This window comes from Peromyscus maniculatus, chromosome 4 (assembly GCF_049852395.1).
Source record: "Peromyscus maniculatus bairdii isolate BWxNUB_F1_BW_parent chromosome 4, HU_Pman_BW_mat_3.1, whole genome shotgun sequence".
Taxonomy (NCBI): Eukaryota; Metazoa; Chordata; class Mammalia; order Rodentia; family Cricetidae; genus Peromyscus; species Peromyscus maniculatus.
In genome coordinates this window covers 38,051,248-38,071,701 of record NC_134855.1, presented here as the reverse complement: position 1 = coordinate 38,071,701, position 20,454 = coordinate 38,051,248, and the positions used below count along the sequence as shown (strand labels likewise).

The 20,454-nt window shown below is 40.7% G+C and overlaps 2 protein-coding genes across 61 annotated transcripts in view; one reads left to right on the top strand and one right to left on the bottom strand.

Annotated features, from left to right (window-relative positions):
• The window catches only part of Marchf7 (membrane associated ring-CH-type finger 7), a 44,494-nt gene extending 39,018 nt beyond the window's left edge, over positions 1-5,476 (bottom strand). For 4 of the 17 annotated variants that reach the window (XR_013050293.1, XM_076568565.1, XM_042275343.2 and 1 more), the window contains exon 1: positions 3,832-4,039. Coding sequence is in view for 1 of the 17 variants with exons in the window: in XM_076568562.1 (XP_076424677.1) it covers positions 3,624-3,626 (3 nt within the window). In the remaining 16 variants the exon portion in view is untranslated. Of the gene's footprint in view, positions 1-3,623; positions 3,750-3,831; positions 4,050-4,499; positions 4,741-5,337 lie in introns of those variants that run through there. The other 13 variants (XR_013050290.1, XR_001579233.3, XM_042275345.2 and 10 more) reach the window with 7 other exon arrangements.
• The window catches only part of Baz2b (bromodomain adjacent to zinc finger domain 2B), a 325,808-nt gene continuing 309,416 nt past the window's right edge, over positions 4,063-20,454 (top strand). For 18 of the 44 annotated variants that reach the window (XM_076568554.1, XM_042275340.2, XM_016003131.3 and 15 more), the window contains exon 1: positions 4,086-4,197. The gene's annotated coding sequence lies outside the window, so the exon portion shown is untranslated. Of the gene's footprint in view, positions 4,198-20,454 lie in introns of all 44 variants that reach the window. The other 26 variants (XM_076568531.1, XM_076568557.1, XM_076568533.1 and 23 more) reach the window with 8 other exon arrangements.

Genomic DNA, 20,454 nt, shown 5'->3' with positions numbered 1-20,454 from the left:
CATGCAAAACATAAATAGCTGTTTATAGCCTTTGCATCTACACACAAAGCAAGTATCAAAAAGTGCTGTGCTTATAAACAATAAGATGAGGTCAGAGTGTTGCTGGAGGGCTTCTCTCCAGGTTCCCCAAGCCCCACAGTCCCACAATCCACTTAAAACTGTATGGCCATGGCAGGCTTCTTGCTAACTGTTCTTTTCTCTTAAATTAACCCATTTTTATAAATCTATACCTTGCCACGTGGCTGGTGGCTTACCAGAGTCCTTACACGCTGCTTGTCCTGTGGTGGCTGCAGTGTCTCTCTCCCTTCTTCCTGTTTCCCCAATTCTCCTCTCCTTGTCCCGCCTACACTTCCTGCCTGGTCACTGGCCATCAGTGTTTTATTTATATAGAGTGATATCCACAACATCAGAGTCCCAAAAGCTTAGACCACCATCTATGTAGGACTTAAATTTCCTATTGAATTTTTTGTTGTTGTTGTTTGGTTTTTCAAGACAGGGTTTCTCTGTGTAGCTTTGCGCCTTTCCTGGAACTCGCTTTGGAGAACAGGCTGGCCTCGAACTCACAAAGATCTGCCTGGCTCTGCCTCCCGAGTACTGGGATTAAAGGCGTGTGTCACCACTGCCCAGCCAATAATGTGTATTCTTAAATCTTTGGCAAATCATAAAATACGGCTACAAATTTCTCCCATCCCCTAGTACGAACGTATCTTGGCAGTGCCATGTGGCTGGTCTGGACAGGACACGGCCAACTTTTACTTTTCTATGCCTTGAATGTAGATGTGCCTTGCAAGTCATACTGTATGGTTTGAAAAAGTCCTGAGGCCTTTTACCTTTCATTTCATTCCCTGGATGCTATCCTGAAACATCATCCCATAAGAGATCACTTGGAAAGGCAAGATCCAAGGATCAACCAACACCACCAAGGGGCAAGGAAGCTAACTGTGCCAAGAGGGAAGTCCTTTGACACACAAAACTTCTAGGGCCTTTCACAAAAAAGTTCTCTCTTGATACTTAGCTAAACACATACTTAAGGTATTCTTAATATTTTAAAGGTTTTCTTTAGCAGCAGCAGCCTCCAGCACTTAAAGATATAACCTATTCTCTCTGAAGAGAAGGCAGTTTAGGTGTCACAATTCACTCTCCAGTCACCCATTTTAGAGTTCTTGTGCAGTCAGAAATACATTATTACCAGCTTTTACAAGCCTACCCTCTTTTTACAGCTATTGGAAAAAATGGGTGCAGAGGATTAGGTGATCTTAAAAGCAGACGTTCAAACTTATCTTGTCTAACCAGTCGTTAGAGAAAACATATTTGAGAACAGGTAAAACCAGCTTGGACCACAATAAGTTCATGTCAGTGTGGAAAATTAAAAATTACAATCAGACACACAAACATCAAATCTCAGTCAACTCTTAAATTATAAGAGCAATTTTATCATTTCTGCTCAGTCCTTTTGGATTCACTCCCAGCAACTTTACTAATGATACAAGTTTAACAAACAAACAAACAAAGACAAATGAAATAATTCTCCTTCGGTGACTACTTTAGTAGGAACTTGTTCATTTTAAGTTGTCATCTCATTTGGCCCATTATTGATCTAATAGCTTAATAGCTCATTACTTATTACTTAATTTGTTACTTAAAAATATGGCTCGATGCAAGCCTATACATTCTATTTAAGTATTTCCAAATTTCTTACTGACTTAAGGATCAATTTTATTTGGATACAACAGTTCTCCATCCCACAGCACGGGGCACTAAACTTTCTCATGTGTCACAGAAAGTCTTCCATGGCAAGCAAGCTCTAACCTTCCTTCATTTTACCTCTCAGCCGTGGGAAGCCAACTGTCACCTCCTAAACCACATCTCCACAAGCAGGTCCTGGCCACCGTCAGCTTGGCATAAGCATTTCTCCCTTTAAGCCTTCCCAAGCCTGACCACCCACTGAGGCCCCACAGTATTCATGTATAGTATTTACAGGAAGGTACTAACAGCAGTTGTTTACAGATCCGTCTGATGACTAAACTGTGAGCTGTAGATGGAAGGTTGCGTCAAGCTCATTGTTGCAAAGGGAAACTCTAGTAACCAAGCAGTGCTTATACTACTTGATAATTTTCCACACTAAGATCACCTTAAGGTACATTAAAATGCGGACAACTCTTTCTAACAGATGGAAGAAGCGTGAGAGACGAATATGAAACTGACTACTTATCATATGATATAAACGTTGGTTGTCTACATAAATGCTATGGATGACTCATGCCCAAGTGGATTGTCCTTCAATGTAGAATAGAGAAGAAAAAATGTAGTTATGTAGGAAAACAATCCTCCTTATTCCAGACATCTGACCTAGGTTTGGGGTTACAGCTTAGTCAGAGAGTAAATGCTTAGTATGCCCAAGACATCTGATCCTATGAAACTGAAAATAACTTAAGGTAATGGGGTGGGGCACTAAATTCCAATATATACATATATGAAACTGTATGAGAAGAATAAAGAAAAAAATCTATAGACATGGGGGGATGGTGTACCAAACATTTAGGGTAAACTAGAGCTGTGTAGTGTTGCTGGATGTGGTGGCTTAGGCAAGAGCACCTTAAGTTAGAGGACAGTCTGGGTAGCATTATGAGTTCAATGCCAGCATAAAATACAAGGTAAGACCCCCTACACAAAACAAACTCACATATACATGAAGCGATGTGGATACAACTCACAAAGTCCAATTTTAAGTTTTTTTTTTCTGATCAGAATACTTGGGTTTATTAAACCTGTGGTAAATTTCATTTGTTTATAGTCATTAAAAACTCACACTCAAGTATTATGCCCTGAAGTGTCTGTTGATTGACACACTAGCTCATCTTATTAAAAAAACGCATCTCAAGGAGTGGGGGAAGTCATCTCAACTAGGAGATCTGAGGAGGTTAAATAACCATGGTCCTGGTCATGACCAAAGCCTCTGATTCCATTGCTACAGCCTCACCATCACGCTGCGGCTTCACACTTACTGGAGCTGTAAAGAAAACACTGACCCCATTTCCGGTTCTCTTGTGAAAAGACACAGAATCTACTATAGAAAACACATAGAATACAAATCTACTACTGTTTGATTTGTAAATCAGAAATGTATCGCTATGCTTATCTTCATTATTTATCTTCCACTCTGGATACAAAAGGAGCAGAAAGGAATAAGAGATAAGGAAATGTTAAAACAAAGTATCTAAAAGCCACACAATGGTGCGTGAACCGAGACAGGCTCCTATTAAATTGTTTTCACACTGGTCCTGACGATGTGTTTATTACCTCCACGGACCACCACCACCCCACCCCGCGCGCCGCAGCTCCCCCCGATATACGAACATCTACTTTTGTGGGAAGGAAGCAGTGTTCATTGTAGTGGTTTCGATATGGTGTGTGTGTGTGTGTGTGTGCTCTTCGTCTTCACGACGCAGTTTCTTCAAGATGAGGGAGCCTTTGCTACTCACACCCTGCCGTGTCTCGCTAGCGTCGGGTCACTGACACCTCTCGCCCCGGTTTGAATCTCAAGAGCCATCTTTTTTTTTTTTTTGCTACTCACGCCGGCGTCACGCCACTCACGGTGCGGGGCCCCGCAGAGGCCTACCTACCATCGCCGACTCCCGGGGGCTGGGAACCTGACCGGCCTTCCAGGAGGGGTTGCTAAAGGCCGATCCCGTCCTCCCGGCCGCCGCGGGTCCCCGAGGGCCACGCACCGTCCGCCCTCCCCGCTCCCGGGGTCCGGGGTCCGGGGTGGGGGGGGGGGAGGTGCGCACTCCAGGGCCCCCCTCCCCCACCGCCGCCGCCGCCGCTCTTTACCCTCGTCCAGCTGGCACAGCACAGGGAGCGTCGGGCTCGCCGCAGCCACACCGCCGCCTCCCTCCTAAGGTGGTGTGTGCTCGGTCCCGGGCTCAGGCAGAGAAGTCGGCGACGAAGCACAATGGCGGCCGCCCCTCCGGATGCGGCGCAGAACTGGCCGCCGCCGTTGGCAGCCCCGCCCTTCCTCCTCCCCCGCCCCCCCCTCCCCGCCCCTCGGCGCGCTCTCGGGCCGCTTCTCGCGAGAGTGGCCGCGTTGCGGGGGAGCCGGGAAAGCTGCGGGCGGGCTAGACGTGCCCCGCCGCGGGGTGGTGCTCTGACTGCGGCAGCCGTTGAGGGCCGCCTCGGGGGAAGCTGCCAGGCGCCACGGTAAGCGGCCGCGGCTGGTCGGCGACGTGCGGGCGTGCGGGCGCCGGGAGCGGCGCGGGAGGCCGGGCGGGCTGGTCGCCGCCCGGAGAGTGAGGGACCCACGGCGCCCGCCTGGCTCCCGTGCCCGGCCGCGGGCCCCTTGCAGGCCCGCCGCTCCGGGTCCCGCCCGGCTGGTGGCGTGGGTGGATTTTTGTGTCTCGGCGCTTGGCAAGTGGCGCAGTGACTGTTTACTGAATCGAGTCAAACACTGCCTCCTTCTCCCACCTCCCCCTCGAGCCTCCCTGGCGCGCGTCCCTGCCCACCTTGTAGGATTTGACAGCTCTCCAGCCTTCTTCTGATGGATGCGTACACCCTTCTCGTAGTTTCCTTGGAGTAAATAAGTTTTAAAGGTCGGGGTGTTGTTTTTCTTTTTCTTTCTTTCTTTCTTTTTTTTACGGTCACATCTATTTTCAAATCATGCTATTAAGCTTTGAGAGCGCAGCTACAGGTTTTGCAGCAAAACATTCACTTATTGAGAAGGAGCGAGGGAATCTGTGACGTAGTCTGGTGAATATGAGAGGAAACTTTCAAAACCACTGTAAATGTCTGAAAACTAAGATGTAAATGAGTACTAATAAATACAAAGAGTATGGGAAAGCCACAAATTATGGGGAGTTTGAATGATCTACCAAGCACGAGTTGTTTAACGGTAAGTTCTTACTGAAACTTGGAAGCGTAGTGAAGACACTTGATTTAGACCTATTTGATTTAGCTTTTTGTTTTGTTTTAAAGAATCCCTTGAATCTAAATAATTACGCTGAGTGAAATGCTATATATATATATCATTTCATCTGAACAAAGTGGAGCATCAGTCAGTAATCATCCCTGTTTCGTTGATCTCCACTCATCACTGTAAGTTTTAGCTAGTACAAACTTCAGTTTTTTGTTTTAATTTTGTTAAAGTTGACACCCAGGCATCAGCCTTTTAGGGTGTTGAAATGTAGACAAAGTATCTGGTAGGGGATATAATTAAGTACAGATTACTTTTGAGAAGATTAATTTGTCCTTTTAAGAAAATTAATTGTTCTGTTCTGTTTGGCCGTATAACACCCTTAACAATCAGAATTCTTGGGTTCAAATCTCAGCCCTGCCTCTTAGTACCTTTGTCTTCATCAATTATTTAACCTTGCTAAGAATTCCTTAATCCAGGCTTCTTCCTGTGGATTAGGGACCATAATCCCAGTGCTGCCTAAACTTCATGGTGTTGTTGAAAGGATTAAATGAGGCCATTTATCAGTTCTTAGAACACAGCAAGCGTTCCATAATTGTTCATAGTTACATTGCGTGTCTAAACCACCACTTGGCCTTTCTAGAATTTAACACTGTGTAGGCCCTTAAACATCTTTTTGAGCTTGTTCTGTGTTAAATGGAATAACAGCACCATTTTCCTGAGCTATAGTAATCAAACCTGGTAGTGGGAACTTCTCTACAGAAGCCCTACTTCTGGCAAGGATGGTGCAGGTTTTGGGAGATTATGGCTTCGTTTTCTTCCAATACTGAGGAAATTATTGTGAGAGGTGAGTGTGGTACCAGATTTCTATTTGACAGAGCTTCCAAATGTTAACTGTTTAAGACTTTTTAGTTTATTTATGTATATATTTAGTGTGTGGGGAGGTGCTTGCCTCAGAGCGTGTGTGAGGTCAGAGAGCAACATGTAGGAGTGGGTTCTCCCTTACTATGTGAGTCCTGGGATCAAACTCAGGTCGTCAGCCTTGGCAGCAAGCTCTTTTACCTGTTGATCCATCTCACAGGCTCCAGATTTTAATTTTTAGTTAATGCTAGGTAATATCTAAAAGCCACTGACGTGTTTTTTTCTTTGAGAATGGTCAGGGGCGCGCGTGTGTGTGTGTGTGTGTGTGTGTGTGTGTGTGTGTGTGTGTGTGTGAGAGAGAGAGAGAGAGAGAGAGAGAGAGAGATTGATTGATTGATTGATTTACTCCCTGTTGTAAATTTTAAGTAATTTATCATTGTCAACAAATAATTACTGAAATTTTGCTATGTTAGAGACATTTTATGTTTTACTAGGAATTATGGATATAAGTAGGTATAATAGTGTCTACATGTTCCCAAACAATAATCAGAGCAAACAATTTGATAGGCAAGCATCTGAAATCAGAACTCTTCGAAACAAGATAGACTCAACACCCTTTCATTTGTAGAGTTCTCTCACTTGGCCCTTTTTTGATAATCTCTCCTTTATAACTATGGCTCTTTTCTGAATTCAGGTGTCTTTGTTGACCTCTTGCCAACACTGTTCTCCTTAGTTCCCATTTCTTAATGTTACTTCTTTAAGACAGTGTCTGGCTTCTATTGACTTCACCCTTCTGCTTTATAAACTTGTCGGTCATCTAGCCATGATCATGCAGTCCTTTATTCTTAGGCTTAAGTGTTGTTATTGTTGTTTAATCCACTGGATTACTTTCTCTTTCTGATAGTACATTTCAAGTTACCTGTTCTCTTTTCATCATTATACCATATAACCTTCTTAGAAGCTCTTCTATGTCAAAAACAATCATAAAGCCATTCTTCACTGTTGAGAAGATGAGGTAATGTTAGCTTTTTGCAAATTGATCATTTTCAGTTATACATTATCTTAATCTTTTGAGAAACAGGTTTCTACATCATGAGACAATATTTACAGTTTCCTCTCAAATGAAAATCTTATCAATCCCTGGGCTAGAGAAGGGAATCTGGTATCATCAACTAACTTGACAATCTACTATTTAAATTTATAGGTAGTGCCTGGCATGGTGGTGCACACCTGTAATCCCAGCACTCGAACTCAGGAATCGGAGGCAGGAGGATCACAAGTTCAAGGCCAGCCTGGGCTATGAAACTCTGACTCAAATAAACAAAAAAATAATAAAAATAAATTTATAGGTAGGTCCCATTTTCTAAATTAAGAATCCGTATTTGCAATAAATATGTTATGAAAGTCCTGTGCTGTACATCTTCGATAAAAAGAATTCTTTTTGTGCCAGAAATTGTAACCCTTGTATTTAATGATTTCATACATTTTTAATTCTCCTTAACTATTATTGAAAATATGCAAAATTTAATAAATTAATATCTAAAACATTCCTTTAATTGACTTCTGCTTTTTTGGGCAGCAAAAAATCTCCAAGGTAATAATTTAATCTCCAAAGGTAATAATTAAAAATATAAGAACATGTGAAAATAATGCCAAAACCTGCAACACTGAGAAACTGCTCTCACACTTAAACTTTAGTATAGGTCTCATAATTAGAGATCGTATTCATTCATAGTAGTTCCAAACAGTCTGTCCTAGTAAGGATGATTTCCAATTCATGGGGCACAATTTCCATGACGTGTGTGACACACTATTTACACTGCTTGAATCCTAGAATGTGGGGCTAGAGAGATAGCTCCGTGGTTTAGAGAGCTTGGAGTGGCCAGCACCCACATCCAACATCTCACAACTGACTGTATATCCAGCTGCAGGGTATCTGATACTTTCCTCAAGCCTTTGAGGGCACTGTATTCAAATGAACAAACCCACATACTGACACACACATACACACCTAATTAAAAATTTAAATCTTAAAAAAACTAAAATGTGTTGAGTGAAAGCAGCTATCTTTTATTAATGATACAATTAGTGTTTGGAAAACTCAGGCTAAATCTCACCCACCAGCTGTTACTGTAAATACTTTTAATGGAACAGTCATGCCCATTAGTTTATGTATTGTCTATGTATTAGTCAAGGTTCTCTAGAGAAGCATGGGCAGTTGTATACCACACATTATCTGTCACTTACCAGGAGATTTACTTTGAGGGTTGGCTAATACAATTGTGGTGGCTGACAAGTTTGAAATTTATAAGGCAGGCTGGCTCTTAGATTCAGGAGTCTTTGACAGTCTTGAGGGAGAATTTCCTCTTTCCTAGGAAACCTTAGTTCTTCTGAGACTGATTGGATGAAGCTCATCTACAATGTTGAGAGTAATCTTCACTCACAGTTAATAGGTCGTGAATGTTAATCACAACTACAAAACTCCTCCAAGCATCTTCTAGATAAGTGTTGATTGTTTAACTGAGTACTCAAGTCTTGTCAAGTCAACACAATAAAGTTAGCATCACTTGACTGTGGTTATTTTCTTCCTACAGAATCAGAATTGAGTACCTGAGACAGTATGACTGAGAAACACTAAAACATTCACTGATCTCGTCCTCTATCTGTTACTGTTCTTGTTGCAGTGACGAGATCTCTGACAGAAATGTTTTAGCCAGGAAAGGCTTGTGCTGACTGTTCTTATGTCAGTTTGACAGAAGCTGGGGTGGCTTGGGAAGAGGGGACCTCAATGAGAAAATGCCCCCAACCAGATTGGCCTGTGGGTAAGCCTGGCCTGCATTTCCCTAATTGATGCTGGCTGTAGGAAGGCCTATCTCAGTGTAGGTGGTGCCACCCCTGGACTGGTGTCCTGGGTGCTATATGAAGGCACGATGAGCATGCCAGTAAGCAGTGTTCCTCCATGACCTCTGCATCAGTGCCAACCTCTGAGTATGACTTTCTCAGTGATGGAGTGTAATGAGGAACCATTAGCTAAATCCTTTCCCAAGTTCCTTTTGGTCATGGTATTTTATCACAGCAGTAGAAGCCCTAAGATGGTATAATTTATGTCACAGTTTGGGGTGGTACTCCATCATGGCAGGGAAGACATGATGGTGGGGCAGTGAGTTGGCTGGTCACATTGCATCTGCAGTCAGGAAGCAGAAAGAAATACAGAGTAGAGCTCTACTCAATTTCTTCTTTTTTTTTTTTTTTTTTTTTGGTTTTTCGAAACAGGGTTTCTCTGTGTAGTTTTGCGCCTTTCCTGGAACTCACTCTGTAGACCAGGCTAGCCTCAAACTCACAGAGATCCGCCTGCATCTGCCTCCCGAGTGCTGGGATTAAAGGCGTGCGCCACCACCGCCCGGCCTCAATTTCTTTTTAATGGAGTCTGAGAACCCTCGCTGTGGAATGATGTTAGCTTCATTAGGATGGGTCTGGAAATGCCTTCACAGGTATGCCCAGAGGTTTGTCTCCTAGGTGATTCAAAATGCCAGCAAGCTAACAAGATTAACCATCACAGGTTCTTTACAGAAAATTTGGGATCTTCTAGAGTGAACTGTAAAATTAATTGCAGTTAAAATTAGATTAAATTACTGTTCCTGTAATATAGTCTACACACCCAGGTTTTGTTGTGATAATAAAAACTATATACACTTAATCTCCATTGCCTCTTTATATTTCAAGAGGCTGAAAGCAGAAATGGCTATGGATAGAGATTCTGTGGGTACTCCCTCTGACAGATTTGGTTGTATCCCCTTTCTTACATTTTTATGCGTATATATGTATCATTAGTTTTAATTATCAACTTGATACAGTCTAGAATCCCTTGGGAATAAGATCTCAGGGAATTGTCTAGATTAGGTTGGCCTGTGGGCATGCCTGTGAAGAATTTTCTTAATTGAGCTAATTTGGGTGGGAAAACCTACCCTAAGTGTGGGCAACACCATTTCATGGTCTGGGCTCTGGGCTGGGTGAACAGAGGAGAGCTGGCTGAGCAGTAGCATGTGTATACTGATTCCTTGCCGTCTGCTCTTGCTGGATGTAATGTGACCACTTCTCTTCCAGCTCTTGCTGCTGTGACTTCCCCTGCCATGATGGTGTGTAACCTGTAACTGAGCCAAAAGAGCCTCCTCTCTGTTAGGTTGTGTTAAAGTATTTTTTCATGCTAATAGGAAAATAAGCTAAGACAGTTATGTGTATTTGTATACATATAAATAATGCAAAATTTAAAGTATATAGCAATTATATCTTGTTTCCTAGCAATTTTAATATAGTGCTTTTGTGGGGGTCTCTTTTTTTCTTTCCTTCCTCACTCTACCTTCTGCTTTTTAATTTGGCTCTCCTGCCTCTTCTGCTTCACAAGCACCCTTCGCAATCACTCTAAGAAACTGCTGCGTGCTCCTCCACTGTTCTTCATGCATGGCCATGCAGTCATAAAAGAGAGGAGAGAGAGAGAGAGAGAGAGAGAGAGTGTGTGTGTGTGTGTGTGTGTGTGTGTGTGTGTGTGTGTGTGTGTGTGTGTTGTGTATATACAGGGTTGTTTGTCGCATATCTACTGTTAGGGAAGTGTCATAGCCTAACTACAATCAAAATATACGTGGTAAAATTTTTAAACATTGTTCACATGTGTTCATTTTGTGTGTGTATGTATAATACATGTGTGTGAATATGCGTGTGTGTGGGGAAGTCAGAAGAAAACTTGCAAGAGTGGGGTTTCTCCTACCATGTAGATACTGAGTTTTAAACTTAAGTCATCAGATTTGGTTGCATACACCATACCTGCCCAGCCATCTTGCCAGCCCCTATGTGTTGAAATGTAATGGCTAATATAATCATATTAAGAACTGGAGATTTTAAATCATAGAGCAAAGCTCCCATGGCCAAAGCCCTGAGAAAACATTTGAGGGCTGGACATAAAGGTGGCATAGTAGTCCCAGACTGGGAAACTGAGGCAAAAGAAAATTTTCAGCTAGAGGCCAGTCTGAACTATGTTGTGAGACCCTGTCTCAAAACAACCAGAAAGTGTGGAGGTGGGGTTAGTAGAGGTAGTGTGTAGGTTGAAGGAATAGAATTGTTCTTCTGCTATACCACATAAAGGACATAGCATTCTTCCCTATTGGAGGACACAGGCGCCTCGTGGAAACAGGGTATCAGATACTAGTTCTCTTGACATCGAGATCTTAGACTTCCTAGCTTCCAGAACTGTGAGAAATGAATTTCTACTGTGCATAAATTACTCAGTCTGTACTATTGTGTTAGAGCAGTGCAAGTATAGTAAGAGAGGTAGCAGGTTGTATCTGAATGGCCAACTTTTATTTAAATAATGAGTGTTTAGAGTAGAAACTTTTATCTATAAATACCAGACATTTATTCATGACAAAATAAAAAATGATTCAACTCTTTTCTATGCTGAATGTTTTAATAGCAAGCCATTAAAGTATGACATTTTTCTATAATTAAAAGGAAAATAAGGGGTTGGGGATTTAACTTAGTGGTAGAGCCCTTGCCTAGCAAGCGCAAGGCCCTGGGTTCAATCCTCATCTCCAAAAAAAAAAAAAAAGTAAATAATACCTAAGGGGTTGGGGATATAGCTCATCTGGTGGACTGCTTGCCTGACATACTTGAAGCGTGATTCAATTCCTGGGACAGCATATAACTGGGACCATGGTAATCCATGCCTGTAATCCTAACCTGTTGTGCCAGTACTTGGAGGTGAGGTGGAAGAGTCAGAAGTGCATGGTGTTCTAGGCTACCTAGAGTTCATGGGGTCATGAGAGAGACTTTATCTCAAGGAAGGAAGAGAAAGAAAACACAACGCTTCAAAACTTTTTAAAAGGCTTTTTAAAAAGTATGACCATGTATGTCTGTGAGTGGATATGTGCGTGTGAGTGCAGGTGCAAACAGGCCAGAATGCTATACTAAATAGTTTAATAATTGCTATTTTTTTTTCAGATTTACCTCTAGCCTTTTTTTCCATAAGAATTAAACAGTATTTTTTTTTTTTTTAAATCTTATGCTTAAAAGAGAGAATACTCCGGGCGGTAGTGGCGCACGCCTTTAATCCCAGCATTCGGGAGGCAGAGGCAGGCAGATCTTTGTGAGTTCGAGGCCAGCCTCATCTACAGAGCGAGATCCAGGAAAGGCGCAAAGCTACACAGAGAAACCCTGTCTTGAAGAAAAAGAGAGAGAGAGAGAGAGAGAGCACGAACTTTTCAGAATGTGTAAAATTTCCTCTGCAATACTTATATTGTCATAGCTATCTAGGTTGTATTCTAGAAATACAGTATTAATGCCAAATCTCAAGTTTTTTAAAATTATTTTTCCTTATGATGGTATGGCTTGAACCCAGGTTATTATACATGCTAGGAAAGCATTGTACTACTGAGGTATATCCCAAGATCTCTCAAAGCTTTTGAAAAGGACATTTATCTAAAAGAACAGTGGCAGGCTATTTAACGTTGTTTCTGCTCTCCTTAAGATAAATGTATAGATAGTTTTTAAATTATTTTTTGTGTGTGCATGTGTGGAGGTCAGAGGACAACTGTCAGGACTGGTTCTCTCCTCCACTGTGTGGGTTCTGGGTCTTGAACTCAGGCTCTCAGGCCTGGTGTCAGACACCATTGCCAACTGAACCATCTAGCTGGTCCTGAATTTCTTATTTTTAATTAAGTGTATATGTATGTGTCTGTGTGGGGGCACATGCACATTAGTACCCCTGGAGTCCAGAAGAGGGTAGATGCCTAGAACTGAGGTTACAGGCTGTTGTCAGCTGCCTGATGTAGGTGCTGGGAACCTATCCAAGGTCCTCTAGAAGAAAAATGTGCCATTTCTTCATCTTCTATAAATAATTTTTAAACTTTTAGTAAATTGATTAGTGTAAGGCATGGAATTTTAAAACTTTATGCATCCTTTGCTATGTTACTTGACTCCATAACTGTGATACACACCTTTTTGTATGCTTTTCATTGATAGGTTGGACATTTTCAGAGTCACTTACATGGTTTGTACTTAGTGCGAGATAGTATTGACAGCTTATCTATTTCACACTCAGAAGAACAACTAGAAGTCTATCATGTTTTTATTACTTGACATCTCCAGTGTTTTAGAAAATGTTTATGTTCTTCATATTTTATTTTTTTACATTGTAATGCCCTGTAAGTAAATGTCCCAGCACATTGACTTCTACAGTTCCAGTGAGGAACTATGATCAGTACAGTCATGTGGTTTCACAGTAGAGATAAGTTCTGAGAACATTGTTAGGCAATTTTATGGTTGGGCAAACATTATTTATTGTTTTCTAGGTAGTGTAATCTTATGATACCACTGTGACATATGGAGCCTGTTGGGAAACATTGTTATGTAACACATGACTATAAATAAAATAAGAAGACCTTTAAAACAGCATATTATAGGCTTGGGATGTAGTTTAGTAGAGTGTCTAGTGTACAGGAAGCTGTGGGTTTGGTCCCCAGCACCAAATTAAGCTCAGCATAGGGCACAGGTCTAATGCCAGCACTCAGGAAGTACAAGCAGGAGGATCAGAGGTTCAAAGTGCACCTACATGAGACCCTGTCTCAATGAATAAAGAGCATATTATAAGTGAAAAATGCTATAGATAAATAAGGTCCTAGAAATTCTGAGTTAAAAATCATTGAAATTTTGGGTGAATCAAATTTATTTTTGTTGAGACAGGGTTTCTCTGTGTAGCCCTGGCTGTACTGGAACTCACTCTATAGACCAGGCTGGCCTTGAACTCTGTCTCCTGAGTGCTGGGATTAAAGGTATATGTCACCACCACCCAGCTAGATGAATCAAATTTATTGTAGCTTTGTGGATACGATATTAAAGTTTGGCCAAGAAGAAGAGTTAGCGAAGTAGCTCAGAGAAGTAGAATGAAGCAAGATGAACCTGCTAGTATGCACTGAAATTTACTGTGTGCTCTATAAAGAATAGAATTAGAAAATTCAAGATCTATTTCTAACCCTGTTTTTAATAGTAACTTTGATGTGGTTAGGCCTCCTTTGATATTGGTTTGCTGTATAATCCAAAAACATCCAATAGAAAGGGCATTCCAGTCTTAGAAGAGACGCTTGTGGTTGTATGTCATCACCTTCTTTGAGGATACTGTACGTACCCCATTCCATCCTGATTGTTTGTTCTGTCGTCACATGCTGCTTCTATTTGCAATTCCCAAAGAGTAGTCCTTGCAGGCAGTAGGCATTTAGTGTATGTTGATGGATGCATCATTGTGTCGACGTTTGGATTTTGGTTGCTTATGGAAATTAAGTGGTAGTTATCTGATAGTATTGTATATGTACTTACATGTATAAGGGAGTAAGATATTTATTACTAAAATGCCTTCAGTTCAAGATACTATTTCATTATTTTATATTTTTTATAGCAATTGGAAAATTTAAAGTTATTAGTGCTTTGACAAAAAATTTTTTAATATGTAGGTTTTAATTCCTAAAAACTGTTAAATGAGAGAGAAAGCATTGATTCAGAGGATTATTAAAATCACTTATCATAATATAAAAAGTTATAGGAAAAGTTGAACATTCTGAATGTATGAAGCAACTGATTTTTAATAAAATATATCGAAGTGAACACAGACTATGTTTCAATACTACATGATAGTATTTGTTAGAATGGGCTAAACACTCTTAGAGTATGTGATGTAATAGTGATTTTTAGTAAAATAAAGTATTCTTAAATTCCAGGGATTGAATCTAAGACCTGTGTATACTGGGCAAGTGTTCTGTCACAGAGCTATGTCCCTAGTCCTCTTTTACTAAAAAACAAACCAACAAAACAACAAAAGAAAATTGTGGGTTTTTTGTTTGGTTGTTTGTTTGAGACAGGGTTTCTCTGTGTAGTCCTGGTTGTCCTGGAACTTGCTTTGTAGACCAGGCTGGCCTCGAACTCACCAGAGACCTGCCTGCCTCTGACTCCTGAGTGTTGGGATTAAAGGCATGAGCTAAAATAACTGGCACTAAAATGTTTTTATGTTGAGGAGGAAGAATGGATTTTTAAAAACTGGGCATCTGAAGATATACGTTATCTTCAAGTCTGAGGCAGGATGATTGCCATTTCAAGCCCAACCTGTGTTACACAGTGAGTTCAGCACCCTGAGCTTCAAAGCAAGATTTTGTTGCAAAGACAAAAGTAATGTAAACTGGGTCTATTTGTGTAAGCCTATAATCCTAGCTACTCAAGAATCTACCTCGCTACAAAGTGAGTTCAAAGCCAACTTGGGCAACATGTATCAAATGAGAGCAAGGCATATAGCTCAGTGGTTGCACACTTTCATAGTGATTGAGAAGTCATAGGCTCATTCTCCAGTAGAGAGGGGTGGGGGAGGGAAAGGAAGGAAAGAGTTTGAGGAAAGAATCAAGGAAGACACCATGAGTGTTCCAGCATTGGTGATTAGCATTATAATGTATGATGGCCAAATTACGGTTACTAATAATTTTCATGAAGTCTTTTCATTCTGACATTTCAAAGTACTTTAAAAACACTAAACCTTTCAAAACCTCTCATGATAGCTACATACAGTTTAAATAGTTAGGTATTTCATAGGAGAAAACAGAAACTGATAGAGGCCAAGTTATTTACCTGTGGTCACATAGTATTTAACTGATGGAGACTGAGTTATTCCAAATTCCTGTTAAATATAACTCATGTCAACAAAATCAATGTACTAATACCTAAATTGCAGCCCCACAATTTATTTATTTATTTATTTAGATTTTTGTTTTAGTTTGGTTTTTGAGACAGGGTTTCTCTGTATAACAGCCCTGGCTGTTCTGAAACTTGGTTTGTAGACCAGGCTGACCTCGAACTTAGAGCATATCTGCCTGCTCTGCCTCCCAAGTGCTGGGATTATAAAGGTGTGCGCAACCATGACCAGGTAGAGATTTCTGTTTTAATTAGTTGTGTGTGTGTGTGTGTGTGTGTGTGTGTGTGTGTGTGTGTGTGTACATGTGTGTGAGTAGAGCGCAGGTCCCTGCAGGCTTGGAGGGGCTGGCTTCCTCCATTACAAGCGGTTGTGAGCAGCCCGGTATAGGCGCTGGGAACCAAATACTAGAAAAGCAGTGGGAATTCTTGACCACTGAACCCCTAAAACAGCAATTTAATTACATAGCTTTAATAAAATGAGTATTCTTACTTAGTTTTTGTTAAGCATAAACATATTCACATAAGATTTTCATATTCAATTTTATTTTTAACAGCATGGCCTTTAAGTTGTTTACTTGGGCTCTTTTGTTGTTGTTTTTTGAGACAGGGTTTCTCTGTGTAGCCCTGGCTGTCCTGGAACTGACTATGTAAATCAGTCTGGCCTTGAACTCACAGAGATCTGGCTGCCTTTGCCTCAGGAGTGCTGGGATTAAAGGACTGGCTGGGCTCTCTTCTTTTTTAAACACAGGTCATAAAAGACAGAATTGTTGAAGACTGTGAAACACTTCCTTAAGTAGACCTTACAATAAACTGTTATTAACTTGACTGTATAAAAATAATTTTCGTAATGGAGAATCCTAAACAAAAATAGGTAACTCCTTTCAATTGAAAGAATTTTGGAGCTGGAGAGATGGCTCAGAACACCTGAGTTCAATCCCTAGATCCATATAAAAGCCTGCTTAGCACATGCTTTTAATGCCAGCCCTCTGGAGGCAGTTCAAGTGTGGGCAAGTGAGGCCCTGTGTTTAAAAGGTGAGGGATTCATCTAAGGGGTGTGGGTCAGTGGTGGTTCTTTGAAACAGAATATCTTCAATATCCTCTCACTGCCTCACCTTCTAATCCAGTTAAAGACATCAGTTTTATAGAAGCAGTGGACATTGCACTTTTGCTTGTTTTCAAACAAAGATTTTACCGATGGCTTTAGTTTATACTCTTCCTGAAGACCAGCTATGGCCACATAAAGTGATAAAAGGAACACAGCTTGAAGATTTCATTGTCTTTGTAAGTAAAACAAAAAAGGAAGCTCGGAACTGGGCCACATATCCCACTCCTTTCCCCCTGATTCCAAGGGTTTCCATCTCTTAAGCCAGTATTCTGTTCTCTTAGATTTGCAGTTGAGCTCAACTCATTCAAGCGTTTGCTTTTTCCCAGAAAATCCGTTTAATTGGCAGGTGACAGCCATTCTGCTTCTGCCACTATTACTGCTTTTGTGAGTTTACAGAGAACCCTTGCCGTGCTGTGCTCTTTCTGTGTCAGGCTGTGGGATGCTCCACCTTACAGAAAGCCCTACAGGCTTTGGAAACACTCAGTGCATTTGTAGAAGAACTGTCTATATAGAAGGAGCAGAGAAGGCATTCTGGAATTGGTAAACTCTTATGCAGTCAGTCTTGGTCAAAGAAAACAGGGCCAACAGCAACTTCAGCCATGTACAACTGATTTTAAAAGAAGATAGAAAGTGAGAAGAGATCACTTGATATTTATAACACCTGTCACTCTCTTCTCCCCTCAAAAAAACAAAAACAGGCATAAAGATAGACTTACAGATCCTTGAAATGGAAACCAAGAAGACAGAAATAAACATTTTTATTTACAGTCAACTGATTTCATCAGAATGTCAAGAGAGCAAGGAAAGAAAATCTCTTAAACAATGAAGGGTAGAATGAAACTGACATGTAAAGAGTGAATTTGAACCCCACACTTCACACTGTAAATACAGTCTAAAGTGAGTAAAAGGTGCATATTCGGTGTGGTAGTGCTTGTATGTAACCTTATGTCTCGGGATACTGAAGTAGGAAGATTGCTAGTTAAGAGCAGTCTGAACTACATAGCAAAACTGAAAAGAAAACAACCCCCCCCAAAAAAAAAACGAACCAAAAACCTTGTACAACTCAACAATGAAAAGAGAAGCAAACCAACTTTAAATAGAAGATTTAAGTAACATGTAAGTGTATATGTGTATATATATATATATATACATATGTATGATATATATATATATACATATATATGATAAACACATAAAAGATAACCTACATCAATCATTTGGGGAATGCAGATCAGAACCACAGTGAGGTATTTTTCATATAGTAAGACAATAAAAAAGATAAATGTTAACAGTAACATGAAAAGTTGGAACCATAGTACATCACTATCAGGAATATAAAATGGTGTAGATGCTTATGAAAACAGTTCAGCAGTTCCTCAAAAGATTAAATATAGGCTGGGGGGTGGTGGTGGTGGTGGTGGTGGTGGTGGTGGTGGTGGTGCATGCCTTTAATCCCAGCACTCAGGAGGCTGAGCCAGGCAGATCTCTGTGAGCTTGAGGCCAGCCCTGGGCTATAGAGCAAGATCTAGGACAGGCACCAAAACTACACACTCATACATGGTTATACATAGATAAGAATTATGTATTAATTTAAGTGTAAGAGCTAGTTAGTAATAAGCTTGATACCTTTTCTCAGTAAGACAGTCTCATTTTGCTTCTTCTGCATCTGGATGGCGACTCCTGACTCAGCCTTCCTCTTCCTAGCATTCTTAGTTTGTCTTTCCTGCCTAACTACCAGCCTGTCAGTGTTTTATTAACCAATGAGAGTAAAACATATGTGTGGTATAGAAAAGGACTGTTCCACAGTATAAAATTACCACCATAATTTTTTTAGATTTTTGTTTCTTTTTTTGTGTATGAGTATTTTGGCTATATGTATGTATACACACGATATGCATGCCTTGTCCCAACAGAAGCCAGAAGAGGACATCAGATCCCCTGAACTAGAGTTACAGGTGTTTATAAACTGCCATGTGAGTACTGGGGACCAAACACATCCTTCCAGCCCCCACCATGACATTTTTATGGCACTAAATAAATTGATAGAAAAGTCTGATTTTTAAGCCGGGCAGTGGTGGTGCAGGCCTTTAATACTAGCACTTGAGAGGCAGAGGCAGGTTGATTCTAGTGAGTTTGAGGCCAGCCTGGTCTACAAAGTGAGTTACAGAGCTGCCAGGACTACACAAAGAAACTGTCTCAAAAAACTAAAAAAAAAAAAAAAAAAAAAAAAAATCTGATTTTTAAAAATAGGTAATACCAGGAATTGTTTCATGCAAACATGAATGTTTTACTATAATAATGCAAGAAAAGTTGATGACAGAAGTATTTTTGGACTCGGAATTTTTCCCCATAGGATAGTAGCTAATCACAAAATGGAAAGAAAAAAGAAGAAGCAACTTCAGAGTGGACATACCTTTACCATATTGTCATTGCTATCAGTAGTGCAACAAAGAGAAATGCATCCTGGTAGCATCTCTAAAAAGATCTCTTCCCCTGAGATAGTCCTGCAGGATGTATGACATAAAAGTAAACATCAAAAACATTAGTCACAGGAAAGAGAGGTGGCTTAGCAGTTAAGAGCACTGACTGATGTTCCAGAGGACCAAAGTTCAATTCCCAGGCTGTCAGGTGTCTGATCACACTAGAATTTAAGAAAACAAAACAAAACAAAAAAACATTAGTCACATCCACATTGACTGATATTCCATAATGCCAATTTTAAAAAAAAAAAATCACATGCTGAAATTAACCAGGCCAAAAGTCTATACATCTCAGTGGACTTATATTTAGTTAACCTAGCCATTTCTGAAGCTGTGGGGCTTTATATTTTAAGTACTTACCAGCAAAACCAAAAAGTCCATGACAGAGTTAGAACCAGAAAAACAAAGTTAACTCTATATCTTATTTTATTGATTGACTTTTATTGGAAAACATTTTCTTTCATACAATATATTCTGATCATGCTTTTCTCCCAACTCCTTCCAGATATTCCCACCTCTTTTACCCACCCAACTTCATGCCCTTTCTTTCTATTTAAATAACAAGAAACAAGAAATTCAAACACACACACACACACACACACACACACACACACACACACACACACACACACAAACACACAAAATGACAACAAATCCCACAAAAACACAAAATCAGATACCAAAATATACAAGCAATAGACCAATAAGACAAAACAAAAATGCCCAAACAAAGCTATATGAGACAAAAAGTCTGTGAAAATATCATTGAGTTTGTTCTGTGTTGGCCATCTACTCCTGGGCATAGGGGCCAAGTGTAGTTAATATAGTGAGACTCAGTCGGAGAAATGGAATTTCTCCTTTGCAAGCAGGTGCCAATGGCAGATAGCTTCTTGGTTAGGGGTGGGAGCCAGCATCCACTTCCCTTTCTCAGCTGTGACCTTCGTCTGACTTGACCCTGTGCAGGCCCTTTTCATGCTGCCATAATCTCTGCAGTTCATACGTGCATCAGTCCTGTTGTGTCTAGAGGACACTTTGCTTGGTGTCCTCTGTATCCTCTTTAACAAGTTAACAAAAGAAAGCTATTCTCTCTACTTCTAACACTTCTGACACCAACTGATGTGTTCGACAGTTAAACTTCATTGGATCTAGTTTGAGTTAGCTCCAAGCCACACAGATCAATGGCTAGGGCTTCCAAGATTGATTCACCCACTTCAGTCACTACTACAGGTCCCAGGCCTCCTATACAAATTTGGAGTTCCCTAGGCTGAAGAGATGGCTCAGTGGTTAAGAGCACTGACTGCTCTCCCAGAGGTCCTGAGTTCAATTCCAGCAACCACATGGTGGCTCACAACCATCTATAATGAGATCTGGTGCTCTCTTCTGGC